Source organism: Euprymna scolopes, chromosome 8 (assembly GCF_053919585.1).
Source record: "Euprymna scolopes isolate OS-2025 chromosome 8, ASM5391958v1, whole genome shotgun sequence".
NCBI classification, from domain to species: domain Eukaryota; kingdom Metazoa; phylum Mollusca; class Cephalopoda; order Sepiida; family Sepiolidae; genus Euprymna; species Euprymna scolopes.
The window spans coordinates 48,079,470-48,100,166 of NC_136489.1; the positions used below are offsets into that span (position 1 = coordinate 48,079,470).

The 20,697-nt window shown below is 32.7% G+C and overlaps 1 protein-coding gene across 1 annotated transcript in view; it reads left to right on the forward strand.

Moving 5' to 3' along the window:
- LOC145283554 (uncharacterized) overlaps positions 1–6,410 on the forward strand; it is a 96,025-nt gene extending 89,615 nt beyond the window's left edge. The window contains exons 2-3 of the mRNA XM_080132437.1: positions 4,005–4,380; positions 5,008–6,410. Of these exons, the coding sequence (XP_079988563.1) occupies positions 4,005–4,380; positions 5,008–5,969 (1,338 nt within the window). The 3' untranslated portion in view covers positions 5,970–6,410. The remainder of the gene's footprint in view (positions 1–4,004; positions 4,381–5,007) is intronic.
- The last annotated feature ends 14,287 nt before the right edge of the window (positions 6,411–20,697 follow it).

The following is a 20,697-nucleotide window of genomic DNA, read 5'->3' on the forward strand; positions in this document are numbered from 1 at the left end:
ATAAATATTTATTATATATATATATATATATATATATATATAATAAATATTTATTATATATATATATATATATATATATATAATAAATATTTATTATATATATATATATATATATATATATATAATAAATATTTATTATATATATATATATATATATATATATAATAAATATTTATTATATATATATATATATATATATATATAATAAATATTTATTATATATATATATATATATATATATATAATAAATATTTATTATATATATATATATATATATATATATAATAAATATTTATTATATATATATATATATATATATATATAATAAATATTTATTATATATATATATATATATATATATATATATAATAAATATTTATTATATATATATATATATATATATATATAATAAATATTTATTATATATATATATATATATATATATATAATAAATATTTATTATATATATATATATATATATATATATATATATATATATATAATAAATATTTATTATATATATATATATATATATATATATATAATAAATATTTATTATATATATATATATATATATATAATAAATATTTATTATATATATATATATATATATATAATAAATATTTATTATATATATATATATATATATATAATAAATATTTATTATATATATATATATATATAATAAATATTTATTATATATATATATATATATATATAATAAATATTTATTATATATATATATATATATATATATAATAAATATTTATTATATATATATATATATATATATATAATAAATATTTATTATATATATATATATATATATATATAATAAATATTTATTATATATATATATATATATATATAATAAATATTTATTATATATATATATATATATATATTTTGTGTACAGAAAGTTGTTAGTTGAGACAGGTCATTGGTACCGTCGGTTTCAAGCCCGGTTGAGACAGGTCATTGGTACCGTCGGTTTCAAGCCCGATAATAAGGCCCGTTTAAGGTATCCTTATCGAGCTCTCTTCAGCCAATATTCGAGACGAATATGGGCTGAAGAGAGCTCGATAAGGATACCTTAAACGGGCCTTATTATCGGGCTTGAAACCGACGGTACCAATGACCTGTCTCAACTAACAACTTTCTGTACACAAAATATAAGTACGCTCTTAAAATTTGGATTTTCCTTTTAATTGAGCACTCTGCTGGAATTCTTTTTCCAAAAAAACTAATCATATATATATATATATATATATATATACACACGTTTTATTTTTTATTACCGTATCTTTGTTAAGTTACATTATTGTTTCGGCTACACAGTCGTTTTTTTTTGGCTGTCTGTAGCGTCCTCAGACTTTTACAGAAATGTTCGCTATTTTGGGATGAAAGAGTGGAAGAGTGAATGAGGTCGGGGGGGGGGGGCGAGGAGGGCGCCCCCCCCCCGACCTCATTCACTCTTCCACTCCAAAATAGCCAACATTTCTGTAAAAGTCTGAGGATGCTACAGACGGCCAAAAAAACGGCCGTGTAGCCGAAACAATAATGTAACTTAACAGAAAGATACGGTAATAAAAATTAAAACGCATATTTGCTCTACAACAGTATTGAGCACTTTCTTCAGTTTTTATTAATTACCATCTCCACTATATATATATATATATATATATATATATATATATATATATATATATATATATATATATATATATATATATATATATACATACATACATACAGGGTGTTTTAAAAGTCTTGGGAACATTACAACATATTTAAAATCGTTATGTTCCCAAGACTTTTGAAACACCCTATATATATATATATATATATATATATATATATATATATATATATATATATATATATATAATATTAATTCAATATGGCGTAATGGAAAAATAAAAAGGTATTTGCAGCGTCTCTTCCAATTTTCGGATTTTAATCATGTCAAATCACACTTCAATTCCTTTTGACGGATTGATTGTTGTTATTTCTTCTGATGAGTTAAGGGCATAATCGATCCACTGATTGATATAATAATTACGTGATTGATTTTGCACTACGCAACAGATACTGTCAAGAATTGTATAAGTCAACTGAATTAAAGGAATAAATTATAAGATGGTCATCATCATGAATTTTGAAATATAACTTTTTGTCATTTATTCGATATTATTTTAGAAAAAGCGTGAACTCGAACTAGTAGATAAAAATATATTGTTCTTGTAGATTTCGGTGTGCTAAAAAAGAATCTGAAAACTGTATCCGTCACAAATTAATAGTTTCGGAGATATTAATATTTTTCCAATAGATTATTTTCTTTATAAAATCAGCTATAATGGCGTAAGTCGGCTGATTGCACATGCGCACAGACCGAAGAGAAATCACATTTATTAAAAAAAAAAAATCAGCATTTTATTAGTTTCCGTAAGTAAAAAATAAATATCACAACGCATGGTTGTATTTGTTCACGTAATTCGGTTCTTGCGTTCACGTGCGCACGAGCGTAAAATGACTTGTAACATTGGAGGAATTTTTAAGCGGGCATTTTCAAAACAAATGTGGTTCATTTTTGTTACGTAGTTTTTAATGCTTTTTAATTGATCTAAAAAATTCAGTTTTACTGAGCAGTAGCAGTTTACAAAAACAACCGTTTTTCCGTAAGTAACGTGCCGAAATTTATCGAGCAGAGTAATGATTAACATTTCACAAAAATTCTGTCTTTACATTAATGGGGCGGAGGGGGGGGGCGGGGACGGCGGTGTTGCGCCGCAACACTGTTGCGGCCGCGTTAATTAAACTGCAGAAGGACCTGTTAAGCTATACAACTTCTATATATGATTACCCCCCCCCCCATCACAAAAAGGAACGAAAACAAAGATATGTTTTTTGTAAACTGGTCGTGAAACCTTACTAACAGCATTATTTTTGCTATATAATGAGATTTTTTTTTTTATGAAAATATTTCTTGTAATTTAAAATGTTCGCCATGTATACATGCGCCTTGTGAAATATGTGACTATCGCACATGCGTAGCGTAAATATAGCTGATTTTATAAAGAAAATAATCCATTGGAAAAATATTAATATCTCCGAAACTATTAATTTGCGACGGATACGGTTTTCAGATTCTTTTTTAGCACACCGAAATCTACAAGAAAATTCTTTTTTTTACTTCTAATTCGAGTTCACGCTTTTTCTAAAATTTTACCATTTATTCTCTATATTGCTCTGTAATTACATTGAGCTTCTTAAATAAGGACTGATATATATATATACCTATGCTGTTTTGGTTTGCGTGACCATTTGGGATTACTAAATGCTGTGTATGCTCTCTGCTTATCTTGGCATTGTTTCCAGTAGTTCTGGATTTTTCCTTGCCATTAGGATAACACAGTTCCCTGTTAGATTTTGGAATTCCTTTCTAGGTCCCTGCTTCCCTGACTGTACTGACATACAGAAGTTCAAGTGTAATGTAAACAGACGCCTTGCTGCTCAACTCCCTACATAGTATCCCTGTAAATTATGTTCCAGATAGTAGCTCCCCACATCAAAGTGGCACTGTGCCTTGTTTGGATTGAAAATATAATAAAAAAATTTTTTTAAGTTCCAACTCGGGAAAGGTGGGTTAGTAATTGCGCAATCCTAGCTTCACATTTAGATATGCAGAGAGTATCAATTTTCTCTCAGACTGAATGGAGGCCATGCTATTTTTCACTATATATATATATATATAATCAGTTGGTTTTTCCAAGAATTTAAACTGCATTTTTTAATTATTTTATTTTAATATCTTTTTGTAAAACACTCAGTTTCTTTAGACTATAGTGTCCATATGAATCAGCATGGTAGTTGATTCTTTGGCATTGGGGGGAACCAAGTGAAGATTGCCAACATCCATAAGTGAAAGTGGTTCTATGGAAATAAATGACTTGCTTCTGAAATTCCTTTGTCTTAATCCTTTCTTTTTTTCCCCCCCATTTCAGGCCAAGACCTGGAGTAGTCGATGCTGCACGCTGTATGAGAAGACAGATCGGTCACCAGCAAAGCTTCAGATCACAGATGAAAGCAATCCTGGCACAGACTTGAAGACATTAATACTTGAAAATGTCTGCGTCATCCAGAAAAAATTATCGAAATCGAAAAGATATAAAGTAGAAATTCATTGGCGAAAGGAGAAATTTTCTTTTGCCGTCGATAGCGAGCAGGAAGCGAACAGTTGGATTGACCATTTAAATGATGCGGCAGAATTTAATAAAATCAGTAAAAAGATTTCTGCAGAAAATTTGTCAACTTCAAGTTCAGTCAGTGAAAATGATGCAGAGATGTTTGTGACGAATTTGGATTATCAATCATTCGACAGTGAGTTATTTTCCTTTCTATTTTGAGCTTTTCATTTTTTTTCGTTTTTTTTTTTTTTTTTTTAGTACACCCAAACCACAAACTTTGGTTCAATTTGAAAAGATCCAGTCCTTCATTGTCTTATGGTTAACAAAAGTTTTCTCACAGTAAACAAAGTTCCATTCTTCAACCAAAATAGTTGCAAATGTTATTCTGGAAAGATTGTTTAGTATTAAGAAAAAAAAAAGTTTTTTTCCAGAATTCAGTTTCAATTTCTTCCCTTGGACTACTAGACTTTGGAATTCCCTCCCTGTTTCCTACTTCACTGATTACACTAAACAGCAAAAGATTAACTCTACTGTGAACAGATGTCTCGCTGTTCAACTTCCCAGAATCCTCTGTTAGACATAATCCCAAATAGTAGTCCGTTATTTTTAAATGGCAATGTGCCTCGTTTGGGGTAAAAATTGAAAAAAATTAATAAATAAAATCATACTAATATTTTTAATATTTTGCTATTTTTTTTTTTTTTTTTTTTTTTTTTTTTTTTTTTTTTTTTTTTTTTTTTTACTAGAAATGTCAGAATAAAAAGTAAAAAATATGAATTGAAAAGTTCCAATTAACCAATTATTATTATTTTTTTTTCAGTGTGGACCTATGATGTTGAGATGCATAATACAGAAGCTTCTTTACGTTGCCAACTGTCTGGGCCATATCGGCTGCAACTGACGCAACAGGGATTTTTCCTCCTCACCGTTAAAGAGCGAAGAGTTCTCTATCAGTGGCCTTACCATTTCATTCGTCGATATGGCAAAAATCAGACCACGTTCACAATTCAGGCTGGTCGTAAATGTGAATCGGGAGAAGGAAGTTTTTGTTTCGGCACGAAACCTGGAGATAGTCTAGAAATTTTCCAAAAAGTAAATCAGCTAACAATTCAATTAAAAGCAAGTCAGAATGAACAGGCAGCCATAAGCAATCCGCGAGGCATCACAAAGATGAACAGGCCTCCTGAACTAAAAAAGACAACACCCAGTTCTCCGACAGAAACAACAATTCACAGTCCCCTCGCTGAGAACAACTTGCGGGCCAAAAAACTCCTCCCCTTTCAACAGGAACTGGAACACAAACTTTCAACTCATTCGGACAAATACGCAAATGTGAATATTAGTGCCTTGCCAAGCCCCGAAATACAGCCAGTGAAATTTCCACCAGTTGTCAAGCCGCAACATTTCTACAGCGATTTGGAATCTGACAGCGTGTCTAATCTTTCTAAGAATAATACCAACGTTGACAGTCAAAATTATTCTTTACTCGAGGTAAATAATAACCGATCTCGGAATGTACCAGTCCAGCAGTGTAATGAATCGGACTATGACCGACTGGACTTTAACATAATCGAAACCCCGTTCCAAGAGAGACAGAAAAACTTTAAACCGTATGTTTATGACTCTGTTACGATAAAAAATGATGAAGAAAACTTGTACGAAGAAGCAACAGTGTTTGCAGACGATAGGAATGCTTGCAGAGGTAAACTTCCTCCTGTGCCGGTAGTGATCACCCACAAACCTTTTATGGAACCTGCTACTGTCGACGATGGATACAGTTGACGGATCCAAGGGACAAAAATTAAAAATAACTTTTTTTCCATTTTGTAAGGGCAGGGGGAGGGGTAATTTAATTTTCTATCTTTTAATGACGCAAATTTAGTTACGACTTATCTGATCCAAACTACAGCTTGTATAGATATGTTCCAGTCTTCTGCACACATGACACAATATTATAATAGCTGGATACATGTAAATTACCCGGTATTATTTCCTTTTCATCAGCATCAAGGTTTGTTTTCTTTTAGTTGTCAACTTTAATATGTTTGTCTGCTGTGAATATATCTTTTTTTTTTTTATATAGAAGAGAGCTTAAAACTTTTTCTCTTTATATATATATATATATCTTGGAAAAATATAAATATTATGCATTCTGTTGTAATGCAATTTTTTTTTTTTTTTTTTTAAATATATAACATTAAAAAATTAACTTTTTAAAAAATATCACATTTTAAAATAAAACGGAATAAAAATTTTACTGGCAGAAGATAAATTAATTTTCATGTGGGTGATTCCATGATTCCAAATAAAGTATGGCTGATAAGTTGTACTCGTGTTGGAATGAGCACATTGTTTAGATGGAAGATATTTCATGTAGGAATGTGTACATTTCCCCATATATGAAAAAATAAAGAAAAATCTGTATGATGTACGTACCCATGGCAAAATGAAAATATCATATTCCAAAAATCACATAAATTAATCAAGTAGTTTTATTTTTGTAAAGAAAATCATTTAAGTAATTGATGGGAACTAGTGGGCATTACAATATAAATCCACATCTGAACCAAACTACAGCTTGTATAGATATGTTCCAATCTTCTGTACACATAATACGATATTACCTGGCTATATGTAAATTACCTGGTATTATTTCCTTTTTATCATTAGCAAAGGTTTTTTTATTGTCAATTTTTTTAAGCAATTAATGGGAATTTGTAGGCATTACAACATAAATCTCGTAAGTTTGAATTATTGAAATAATTATAAAAACTGTCTTTATAAGGGATTTTTGTTATTTTTTAATTGGTTTTGAAATAGCAGACTCTTTTACTCATGAAATTTATTTTTCTTATTTAAAAATAAAACTACTTGAAGATTTGCGATTTTTGGAATATGATATTTTCGCTTTGTCACAGATACATACATTATACAAGTTTTTTTTTATGTATTTCTGGTTTTTAATATAAGGGGAATTCTGGACAAGAATTGTACATTGTTTATATGGAAGGAATGTTTCAAACAGTTGCATCATGTATTATATAAAAAAAAAAATAGAGAATGTAAATAAATTTTAAATTGTACAAATGAAAAAAAAATGGCTTTTTTTTTTTTTTTTTTTAAATAATTTTGGGAAGAAAAAATGTTACAAAAAAACACATGTAATCAATAACAGACAATAAAATTTAAAATTGTTATTTTTGTCTTTTTTTTTTTTTTTTATGATTTTGATTTCAAAAAACTTTTTTTCAAAACTGTTTTTAAATAATCAGGGTTAAAAAAAAAAACAGACAATAAAACCTCGCCATCAGCAATTAAAACATTAGTTTCTCAACGCTAAGAAGAAAATTATGTATTTTGTTTTGAGGACAAAAAAGAAAAATTTGCACCATTCAACCTCCTGCCATCAACTCGACAACAATGCGTAGAAAACCAAGGAAAAGCAGACTCTAATGTACATGAAGTAACTTAATTGCTTGCAACATGATTCTTACTAACCCTATGGATCTGACCACATGAAGAGCAGGTGTGAGATGTTGCTTGAACTTACCACCCCAGAGTCTGGGATATCTACAGCACTTAAATACCAAAACCTGATGATGATAAATTTATAATTTTAGCTCAGGTCCCGTATTAAAATAACAAAATGTATGATGTACATAACCGTGACAGGACAGAACAAAAATGTCATATTTCAAAAATCATGTAAATGAAATTTTATGAGTAAGCGAGGAGGGACCGTCTCGCATTGAGAAAACAAGGGCAGATAACTCCACAATAATTCAAACTAGCAAGATTAGCCATGTAATTTCTATGAATCGTTTTCTTTATAAAAATAAAACTACTTGATCAAATTATGCAATTTTTGGAATATGATCTTATTTTCCATCACAGATATGTACATTAAACTGGAATCTTAAGGGGATATCAATCATACCAGTTATCATAGGTGCCACAGGACTTATGATGAAGAACCTGAAGTCCTACCTAACTAATATTCCTGGAGAACCAAGTGCAAAAGAGATTCAGACAATTGCACTTAAGGGAACAGCGAGGATACTAAAAAGAGCTCTCGGTTGGTTTCAATAAAAAAGCGGGGCAATGTTGGCAGCTGGTTTGTAATGCTGGGTATGGGGCAGCCAATCTTCAAAGGAAGAAAAATAAAAAAAATAAAATAAAAAAAAAAAAAAGATTTTTCTGTAATTTTTTTTTTAATATAAAGGGAACCACCACAGATTTTTTAGAATGAAAATTTTTTTTTTTTTTTTTTTGTACATGTGTTAGGTGAAATAACTGCAGTTATTGAGGATTCTTATGTCGAGATGCATCGTCAGTTGCATTTTTGCCAATACAACATCCAACCTTCTTTAAGTGTACCTTGTTTTATTAGGGGTAGGCTATAGAAACAAAATTTTTCAAATAAATGCCAAAAGTGGCTTATTACCTTCATTTATATGTAAATAGATGGGAACAAGTGATTTTTTTCAAAACGGGTCAAAATTGGAGGGTCGCTGGCCCCAAACATGATTTGACCGCGTCAACGCGTGAAAATGGCCCAAATTTCGCCCCCGAACACACTTAATCATTTATTGAAAGCCACAGGATGCATTTTTTTACTATAAATGCATTTGTATCATTAAATCTAACATTCCCATTGGCTATCCCACATGTATAGGGCTTTTTAGGGTATCTCAGAGTCCAAAATGGGTCAAAATTACCCCAAAATTAGCCAAAAAATGGTCGGAAATCATGGATTTTCCAAAATGCACCTCCCAAGCCACACAGGGTGCAATTTTTGACCATAAATGGCTCTATATCATTAAATCTAACATTCTCACTGGCTATCCCACCTATATAGGGCTTTTCAAGGTATCTTAAGGGTCCAAAATGGGTCAAATTTACCCAAAAATTAGCCAAAAATGAACGAAAATCACGGATAATCCCCCAAATGCAGGTATTATATCTCATTGGGCTCCTATAAACACTCCTGTATGGCTTTTTACAGTTGGAAGACTGAAATAACCACCCTGTTATCTTATCCATTTGTATTTAGGGTATTTAGAGATCTTTGGGGGATGTAAAAAGGGTCAAAACAATCCAAAAATGACAAAATTACGCTTTACGGTACATAACATATGAATCATTAGTTCATTCATCAATGATACTTTTTAGAAACATCGTAACTTTACTACATCAACTTCTCAGAAAGTAATTAATTGAACATTGAATGTCAATAAAATGCTGTCCAAGAAGAGTCTGAATTCATATTGTTCTCAGTTACCCCAAAATTGATGAAAATGGCCCTCGATTCGCTATTTCTCGATTTGTAACCAATATATTGAATAACTTGATAAAAGGTATAAGTAATTAGCAAAGGAATTATTTTGTTATTTCAAGACACAGCTTCACTTTAAAATCATTCAACAGTAAAATATCAATATAATGCATTAAAGAGCTCGTCAATCACATCATTATTCTCTAGCACATATCCTCCACTTCAAATTGATCATCGTCCAAATCCAAACGATTGTGCAGTTCTTGCTCTGCCAGAAACCGTTCATGTTCCATATGGACGTGGAAAGTGTCAATGAGCCATTTGCGAGAGAGAGACTTTTGATCGACAAAGAATCTTCGTTCATGTACATCAAATTCATCAGGATTCACATCTTTTGAAAGTATATTGAGAAGGACATGGTGCTCTCGTTTCCATTTAATCATATTCACACGTTTGGAACCCTTTGCTTTGTAGACATCTTTGTCGTAAATTTTTAGCGATCGATCAAGTTTATGTTTTATCCCAGGTATTGTAACATAACGAACATCACTTCCAAAGGCTTTCTGCCACAATTGTAGTAATCGCAAGGAGAACTGGTGAATATGATTTTTCTGTGTCGTGGTACCATATTTGGCAGCATGATGTTCCACAGCTTGAACACATTCAGCCTCAGTTGGAAGAGAATCAAGCAGAAGATAAGTCCAAATCGTCGTAATTATAATCTTCGTCAATCTGCCCTGCTATACCAGCCATGTTCATTGCATTTTACTAACTGAAAAAGAAAGCAAAGTTCAATCAAATTCACAATTAATGCAATGCAATGTTATCATGTCTATTTAAAGATGCCATTTCATTGTTATAGAAAGAAAACATTTCCTTATTTGGTAATTTTCCATTTATAACTCACATTAAGCCCCTTTTTGACAACCTATGTTGATTCTTAGGGACTTTTTGACTCTCTTTGGCTAAATCGGCCATATTTAGCCCCTTTTAAAGGTCCTTATACCCCTCATTAACAGTGCAAAAGTTAGGAGAGTGCCTGCTTCAAGCATTTCCCAACAGTTTCTGCCATGTAGAGGTGTCTTTGGGCCCATGGGAGGTGCATTTTGGAAAATCCGTGATTTCCGACCATTTTTGGCTAATTTTGACCCATTTTGGACTCTGAGATACCCTAAAAAACCCTATACTTGTGGGATAGCCAATGGGAATGTTAGATTTAATGATACAAATGCATTTATAGTCAAAAAATGCACCCTGTGGCTTTCAATAAGTGATTAAGTGTGTTCGGGGGCGAAATTTGGGCCATTTTCACGCGTCGACGCGGTCAAATCACGTTTGGGGCCAGCGACCCTCCAATTTTGACCCGTTTTGAACAAAATCATCTGTTCCCATCTATTTACATATAAATGAAGGTAATAAGCCACTTTTGGCATTTATTTAAAAAATTTTGCTTCTATAGCCTACCCCTAGTTTTATCTGAGCTGATGTTATCCGCCTGATATTCAGGGACTATTGGTTTAACCACGAGCAAAGCTGTCCTATCAGCAGGTGCAAAGTACTGGGGCTGCTGTATTGCCATTTGGTGAATGGATTCTTGACCATGCAGTAACTTCTTGTGAGGCCTCTCTGTGCCATATTAGTGGGTAATTGTTATGGCTTTACCTTATGTGCTACAAAAAAAAATATATTTCTTCGTTTCTTTTTCTCTTTTACTTTCCCTCTCTGCCCTGCTCTAACCAAATTTGTCGACCTATTCCACAAATCCCCAAAAAACATAATGAAAAGTTTCAAATAAAAAAAACAAAAAAAAAACATGATTAAAACCAGATCTTCAACTTGCAATGTAGACCCCTAACACCATGTCTCCTTCTCCAACATCAGGGGTCTACGTTCTAACCTTCCAGAGGTTGAAACCCAATTACAAGAGATGAAACCGGACATATTCTTCCTAAGCGAAACTGGCATAGGGCAGACCACTTCCCTAGACAAGTTCATAATTAAAGGATACTCTAACTTAACATCTAAATCTGACCCCCCAAGATCGCCATGGGCATGGAATATGTGCCTACATTAAAGATGGCTTTCCATGTGGTAGGAGATCTCCAGAGAAGATCCTAAATTACCCTATATGTGCTTCTGAGTTGCACTTGCTCACACAACTGCATTTATGTTTGCCATCTATCGTGCCCACAACAGCGGAGTTACTATCTTTAAGCGCATATCTGAGAAAATTGACCACATCCTATAAGTAATAAAGAACGCAAGAGAGCTGGCTGTATGCTCAGTCCGTTAAGTCCAAAATGGCTGAGCAGTGGCTTGGTTCCTACCAGTTTTGGCAAATAGCAAACAGGATCCTGAACAGAAGCGTGTGCTGTATCCCAACTATCATCCGTGGACCTGAAGTAATCTCGTCAGCATCAGACAAAGCCAAACTCTTTGCCAAGAACTTTGCAGCTAATTCCACTCTATGCAACTAAGGCCACCAATCCCCCGTATTTCCTCCTGTATCAGAAAACACGCTATGCAACATATGAATATCTGTGCATGATGTTGCCAAGCTAATCAAAAACCTTGATTCCAGTAAAGCAACTGGCCCCGACGCCATTCCAATTATAGTGCTTTAAAAGCTTCAACCAGAACAACTTGCCCCCATACTTACAAAGTTGTTTAAACATTGTTTTGCTTCCCAACGCCCTGGAAAATCTCATCGGTATGTCCTGTAAGAATTCAGATGATCGTTCATCCCCCTCTCAGTACAGACCAATAAGTTTCCTGTGCATCATGAGTAAGTTACTTGAATCTGTGTTGAATAGAGAAGTAGTCAACCGCATCAGCAAAAATAACCTTCTTAGTGATGTGCAATATTGTTTCCGTTCTGCTAGATCTATAGCAGATGTGCTTACAGCTATTTCTCATAGGATTAGCGAAACTCTATTGAGGCTTCCTTTCTAGGGCAATTTCTCTTGACATATTAAAGGCCTGTGATAGGGTATGACAAAGGTCTACTTCACAAGATCTCCAGCTATGGTATAGTTGGAAATGTCTTTTCAATTATTAAATCATTTCTCTGATAGGTTCATAAGAGTAGTGGTTGATGGGCAGAAATCAGAAGCTCACAGTATTAATGCTCAGGGGTCCAACTAAGACCAAGCTTCTATCTTTACATCATCAACACTCTGATCCCCATCTGGCATCAATTGAAATGGATGGCTTTTGTCTTGGGGAGGCTCCATGTTTTGATAAGCTTCTGGGCTTGACCTTTACTCCTGATCTAAAATGGAATACGTACATCAAATCTGTTGCCAAGGTCGCTGGAAAAATGATGGGATCCTATCGATCCAGTAGATATCTACCTGCTGATGCGATATAAGAGCCAGGTACGTCCAAGGATGGTGTATTGCTGTCACATCTGGGCAGGAGTTGCTAGGAAGACCTTATCCTGCCTTGACAAAGTTCAGAATAGACTTTGTAGCCTAGTGGGGGATGCCCTTTTCTCTTCCCTGCAACCTCTTTCTCACAAGAGACGTTGCGAGCCTGTCTCTGTTTTATCGTTATTTTCATGGCAAGTGCTCGTCTGAGCTCCAATCTATGGTCCCCCCTCGCCAAACATTCATGAGAAACATTTGTCTAGCTGAAAACACTATCAATAATTTTACCCACCATTTATCTGTGCCTAGACCTAAATGTAGATTCCATGAACAAAGCTTTTTTCTTAGAACTTATCACCTGTAGAACTCTTCCGTTTACCTGCTTTCCAGCTGACTACAATATGGTTGTCTTCAAGTCCAATGTAAACAAGTTCTTGATAAGCCGTTGCCCTTAAGTGATCCAATTTACCAAATTTACACATCTAATGATTACTATGATATTGTCCTTTTGACCAATGTACACTCTTTAACCCTTATCCTCGAGTGACCTCTGGGCCTTGATAAGTGGTGATTCCTTTGTAAAAAAAAAAAAAAAAAAAAAAAAAGATTCAAATGAAAATCTTTAATCCAGAGGTAGCATGTTCTCGGTTAGAAATCTTAAATAATTTGCAACTGTATTTTTAGCACTGGACCGTGGTGTAATGGATAGAGTACTAGGTAAAATTCAATTGTAAATGACAATCTTCTGGAGGTTGACGGTATAATCCTTAATACAGTAATACTAAGAATACAATTGCAAATTACTTAAAATGTCATGATTGATGAAATGCCGATTAAATAAATGGTTCGCAAGATACACCTGAAGAAGGTCTGAAGTTACATTGGTTGAAACATTGTGAAAATAACACTCAAGATAAGAGCAGTAGTTCGAATAATACAAAAAATTAAACTTTTTACAAACAATTGACATTCTGGAATATTTGTTTGATCGGATTATGTAAAAACGAAAAGAGAAAAAAAGTATGTTAAAATATAAATGGAATGTTAATAAAGATCTGAGTATTCCAAAGTATTTATCTTCAGGAATGTGAGTAATTGCAAAAAACGGAAACAGATTATTCCTAAGGGGATATGCGGGGCAAGGAAACAGGAAGTCATTCTTTTTCAAACAAAAGTCATCTGACTCACTTACCCGAACATGAATCATTTTAGATCTTAGTCTTTGCAGCAAAATTGACGTTTTCAGAGAAAACTATCACAAGAGGAAAAGAAGACTAAGGGAGGAAGAGAGAAAACAGGAAAACATAGATAAAATGAGAGGAAAAATAGAAATAAAGTCCAGTCAGATAGAGAAAAAAAAAATAAGGAGGTAAGGCTCTTGCAATTTGGTAGAAATCAGCTCCTTATTAAAATAAATTTGATTTTTATCAAAAAGTAGAGAACTTTAAGGTTTGAGTAAAATATAAAGCAGAAATCTACTTTTTCTAAATTTATATAAAAAAAAAAAACTCACATGCCCGATAATTACTCAAAGAAAACTAAGTTCAACAAAATCTGAGGATTGGACAACAAAAAAAAAACTACATTTATTCAAGGGGAAGTACCTGTAAAACATGCACAGGGATGTAGCTCTGAAAAAGTGTCATTTGTGATTGATCACCCGGCTACCTACCAAAAAATTATGGACTAGTTTATCTATGGACATAAAAACTTACTATTCACAAGTTGTATCTGGAGAGGGTTTTTTTTTGTTTTTTTACTTGGTGTCACTGCTTATCAAGGTCCGAAGTCCACTCTAGGCTAAAGGTGAATAAGTGTGAAGTAGATGATGAGACAACGTGATCAGTATTAGTGGAACTTTGGTAGAGTTTATTTAAGATACCTAACAAGAACTTGTTTACATTAAATTTGAAAATGACCATGTTATTGTCAGCTAGGAAGCAACCTCGTGATATTGTGATCCACAGACTGACAGTTCTAGGAAAGAAACTCTGCTCATGAAATTTTAGTCTAGCTTTGGGCACATTATAGTGAAGGAAATTGTTGAGAGTTGTTGGACAATTTTTTCGAGATTCAAATGGGTTCTTAATAACAGCATGGAATCTTGTATCCAAGAAGCTATGTTAAATTAAAAATTTTCTTTGGTGGTCTCTTTTATTGAAAAATTTCCCCAATTGCAGGCCTGTCATTCATATGCAGTGCAACTATGCACCTCATTAAACATGCAGCATTGTACATGTTTGAAAAGAAACAAATAATGCGTGTGCAGTTGATTTACTTTAAGAAAAATAAAAAAAAATTCTTCGGACTTATCACCAACAGAGACTTTTGATGCTCATTCCCCGATCCTCTTTCAGCTGCCTTTCTTATAAATCTAATGGCATAGTTTTCTTTAAGTATAGTAATATGGTGATGCTAAAAAAAATGTTGAGATATTTAAAGAGAAACAAAGAAAAAACTTATTAGCCATAAGGAAAGCAGCTAAAAGAAAATGGGGGTTTAGAACCGGAAGCCTTTGTTACAAAAGAATTTGAAAGAAACCTCTAAGAAAAAAAGGGTGAGCAAAGGGAGATAAATGCTAAGAAATTTATTCTATGCTAGATAAAAAAAAATTTTAGACCATTGTGTACATCTTGTTAATTGAATTATCTCCCCTTTGCAACAGCTGCTTAGTTTCTAAACCAAGGGGGTTCCAAATAGTAGTTATTTTGCATAGAAGGAAGTGTGATTACTACTTTTTGATTAAATACCGCTTTTACATATGAGCTGCAAGAGGAAAGATTAACAGATTAAAGAATTTTTTTTTTTTAAAGTAAGTTTTGTAATTATAAGAAAAGCATTGAGTCATCAAATTTCTTTATTTTATTATTTTATATCATTTAAAAATTAAAGTTACCATCAAAAAAGTTTTAAATATATGATTGACATAACCCATCCTCTTCATTTGATTGCCAATAAGTAAAAATTATGTAAAATTATCACTGAAAATATCTACACCCAAAACCCACAGGTCCCCCGCAAGACTTTTCAACATTTATAAATAAAAATTTCTATAAGATAAGATTTATTAGCTTTAGATCAGCAAGAGATACATATTAGAAAAGTACTGTGTAAGAGAGATATAGTGACAGCTAATTTTTTTTATGCTAGGCTACTTCCCTGCTTCCCTTGAAAGTTTTGGGAGATGCAACTTTTTCATGATCACTTGAGAGGCTGATAGGAATCAGATAGAATTCTTTTTTCCAAAAATGACTGATGGATTAGGGGATAAAAATTTACCTCAATAGGTACCTAGTACCTACTAAGATAAATTTTTAACCTTTGACCCGTCAATTATTTTGATGTTAATTTATTTCAAAACAAATGGTCAATTATGGGATACCTTACATATGGGTGTTTGTTAGTGACCTAATCGATAGCATTGCAGACTATGGAAGTTGCTGTTTTAATCAAATATCTTAAGCTATAAAACAGTGAAATAAGTCCTGCAGATTTACTTTTTATTAATACAATATATATTTTTTTTTAAATTATTTATATTCCTGCGTTTAGTATTGTCTGATATTTTGGAGAAAATTTCCCTTTCCTAGATATGTTTTAGACTATTTTTTACAAGGGTGTCACCACTTATCAAGGCTCAAAAACCACTTGAGGATAAGGGTTAATGAATGTAAAGTGGTAGTGTAGTAATCGTTAATAGTGTAAGTTGGGTAGTATTTGATTATTTATAGGGACGGCACAAGAACTTGTTTACATTGGGCTTGAAGGCTACTATGTTGTAGTCAGCCAGGAAGCAGGCCAGTCGAACAATGTCTCACAGGCGGGAAGTTCTAGGAAAGAAACTTTGTTCATGGAATCTGCATTCGATTTTAGTTCAAACATGCATGAGTTCCCATATACACGTTTGAACTAAAGTCAAACACATCTGAAGGAGGAAATTTTTTCCGAAATATGATACAAAACTTCCATCAGATCACACTGATGTTAAAAGTATAAAAAAAAATTTGTATCAATAAATTTGAATCTGCATAACTTAATTAGCTCATTCCACCATTATGACTTAATTTGCTTCAATTTGGGTTGATCTGTGCATTGTATTGCTGTATATAAATTCACTTTATAAGTGAATATATCAGAAAGTTGTGAACAGTTAGCGTTTTACTCTTGCTGTCAGTGCTTAACTTTATGAATATACAGATGAACCGTTTACAATGGAATAGCCACATCCAAAAAGGGCTGATGCGACATAAAATAGAGACAATAACATTCCTGCAACAATATTGTGCAATCCTGCAACAATATTGTGCAATGCTGCAACAATATTGTGCAATCCTGCAACAATATTGTGCAATCCTGCAACAATCTAAAAAAGAACAATGCAGATTGTTAAGCCTTTTGTTATCACTATAATCCCCCACCCCACTTGTCCCCATTTTGAAACATCCTGTTATAACTTTTATTTCTAGATTTGAAATTCGACTTCCTACAGATTTTTCTTTCATCCGTATTGATGTAGTCCTCATTGTGGATATTTAACGTTAAACTGAATGGGTGTGCCAAGGTCATTGCTATTGTTAGGTTAGGAGGCAGATTGTGTCCATTTTACATCATTGAACTGCTAGATCAAGCTGTCTGAAGATATTGACTTCCTGACCTAAAATATACTAAATATGGATGTTATTTTTTTTCCCTCCTTTGCAAGACTCAATCACATTCTGCAAAGCCAAAAACAATATTTTTTCTCTACAAAATAAACAAAACCAAACACTATGAATAAATATTTGAAGATATAAAGAATTTGAAGCATAAAATTGTTAAAATCGAATTTTTAAATATATTGTTTTAAGCAAAAACAATATTATGTACATAATTATCATTTCGAAAATAGTAATATAATAAAAAAATTTACGGTTCCAGATGAGCATTGTCTGAAGATAGCGGTTTCAATCCTACCCAAAGCCGGCCAGAGGCTTACTTGGCCGAAATGAGGTGAGACGACAACAACTACGGATGCCAGTAATTGCTGAGAATGCAGTTGGGAGATTCGAAGTTCCTATCCGTCGCGGTTACCACCTGACGAAGGCCAGAAGAATAGTTGGCTGAAACGTTGTGAAAACAACAACTAATAAAGATGAGAATAATAGTCCGAAATAAAAATAAAATTAATATATATAATGCTCATCTCACAACTGAATTCCAATTAAGGAATAATATATATGCTATTGTGTTTTTAGTAAAAAAAGTCGAACAACTAATCTAAAATATTCATTTCAGAGTTATGTCCCCTGTGTGTAGGTTCTTAATACTTTATAACTAAGAAAAAATGCAATTTCATACAATTTTCCATAAAAATTACTTTCTACTCGATTTTTCGTAATTTTTGGATATATTACTATTTTCAACATGACAATTAAGTGCGTAATATTGTTTTTCTTAAAACATTAAAAAGGCCAATCAAACAACGCAACACAAGTCATACTATATATGAAATTTTTTTTTTTTTTTAATACAAAAATATGGCACAATATCTCACAATTTTAAACAATTAACAACAATAACAATTAACGTTAACCAATAAAAACTTAGTTAACTACCCTTAACTAACTGTTGGAGAAGAGCCATCTCTCCTCTCCTTTCTACAGAGGCAAAATATACATGATCACCTCATGGTTGCCGGCTGAGAAAGGGAATTGTCGAAATTGCATTGTGGTCCCTTTTTCTGTATTGCTCTGCGCAACCAAATCACCTCCCGGCTATAGCGGACACACAGACACACACACAACACAACAATACAGGGGCATTACAAAATAGTGCCACAAAATTACATCATTAAAATTTGCCAGTTAATTTTATGTTTATTTGAATACTTGATACTTAATTAGATTAAATATGGCAGCTCTAAATCAAACAAGAAAATCATTTGATACCCTTATGTAAAATTATTTGTGTATACCAAAAATTATGGAAAATTATCAAGTAGAATCTTAATAAATTTTAATTTCTTACTGCGGGGAAGGAGGCACAAGTGCTATGGGTTTAAGTGCTCAAATATCATCCACTCTCTGCATATATCATTTAATTTAAGTGACTTGTATAAGGAAAATGTCAAAAATTAAGTTTTCTTAAATTTTTTTATTTATATAATTTAGTATTTTTGGGTTTCCCATGTTAACCAGACTGCAGAATGGCTCCAGAATTGAGCAGTAGAGTAGGATGTAGTTACGAGTTTTTTTGTACTTTCTTCCATGAAGACAAAGATGCAAGATTGTTTGTTAATGTAGAGAATTCAACTATGTAAAACAATGATGTAGAGTGTACTAGCATGCGGGAGTTTAAATGTAACGTAAACAGATACTTTACTGCTCAACTCCCTACTTAGAATGCCACTGTTTATATGGTCCCAAATAGTAGCCCTTTACATACAAGTGTCAATGGTCCTTGTTGGAGGTGAATAATAGTAAAAAATATTATGCTTCTTACTTTAATGGAATATGCTCTGATGAATTTGAAGCTCTTTTGCCCCCTCAATGTACATACCTCTGATTAACCTGTTAAGCCACAAAATCCCTCACCTTCACTACAGAGGTCCCGACTTGCTGGAAAGCTTTACACTTTAATAGTTTCTCCCCTCAGTCTGCTAGAGTTTGGAATTCCATCTCTTTCCTGCTTCCCTGACTACTAACATGTTGAAATTTAAATGTAAAGCAAACAAACATCTCACTGCCCAATTCCCTACATAGTACACCTGTAGACATGGTCCCACATATTAGCTACTTACGTACCGGTGACAATATGCCTTGCTTGGATGCAAAACTTGGCCCCTGCGATTAGCTGACATTTAAAGCCAGAAAGTGTTTGATTGGTAGTGTCTTCGACGCATTCTTATCTCTGACCATATTCCAAACGTCACAATCTACGCATGATGTAAGCTTCCTAAACTTGAGTAAATATTTCTTATCAGGAGAGTCTGATAGTTTAGGCACACTCTCCGTTGTCTACCAACTGACCCAATTTACCGCTATGGTGCAAGAAGAGTGATGGTCAACTGAAGATATGGCTTGAAAAAGTTAAAGCTGATTTGGAAGCTATGACTGGCCTTCGCTTCTTCAGTATGCAACGATGGAACTGTGAATGGCTGAAATATGCTGAAGAGTCAGCAGCAGACAAACTTGTGATGCTACAAATTAATTGGAGGCAGTAAAACAGAGTCAATTCTTTTGGTAGCCTCGGTAAAACCCTCACTCTGCCCGGATGAATGTTGTCACAAATATAAGTACAAGTCTAGGGTGAATAAGAATTTAATAAAAATCAATTTTGTGATTTTAGGGCCTTGCAATTCATTGCAGATAAATTTTTATACTTATCTTTCATAAAATTTTAAGATTTTTGTAAAATTTTAAATTAAAATTCTTTTAAAATATGATCACAGCAAAAAAAAAAAAAAAAAAAAGATTAATTCCTATTTTTCAGTCACTAAAGTTATTTAGAGTAAAAAATTGGTTTCAGTTTAATTGTAAAAGAAAAAACAAACAAAAAAAATATTGGATAAAACCGTTACATTCATTTGATTTTAATTTAAAAATAAACAAAAAGGTATTGTATTTTGAAAAACTGGATACGCAAAATAGTAAAAAAACATCACTTGAGATTGTTTAAATGTGTGTGAAAAAGACCGTGTAGGACGGAAGGGAAATAACTCTGTTGGCAATGTGTAAAAAAAAAAAAGTTCTTTTATTTGAGATTTATCTGTCAAACTAGGGTCAATTTGTTTTTGTGACTTGTTCTGCTGATTCCCCTCAATGAACCTTCCTTTTACTTCAAAGTAGCTTCAAAATCAATCTTAGGTCATCATCACTGCCTCTTGATA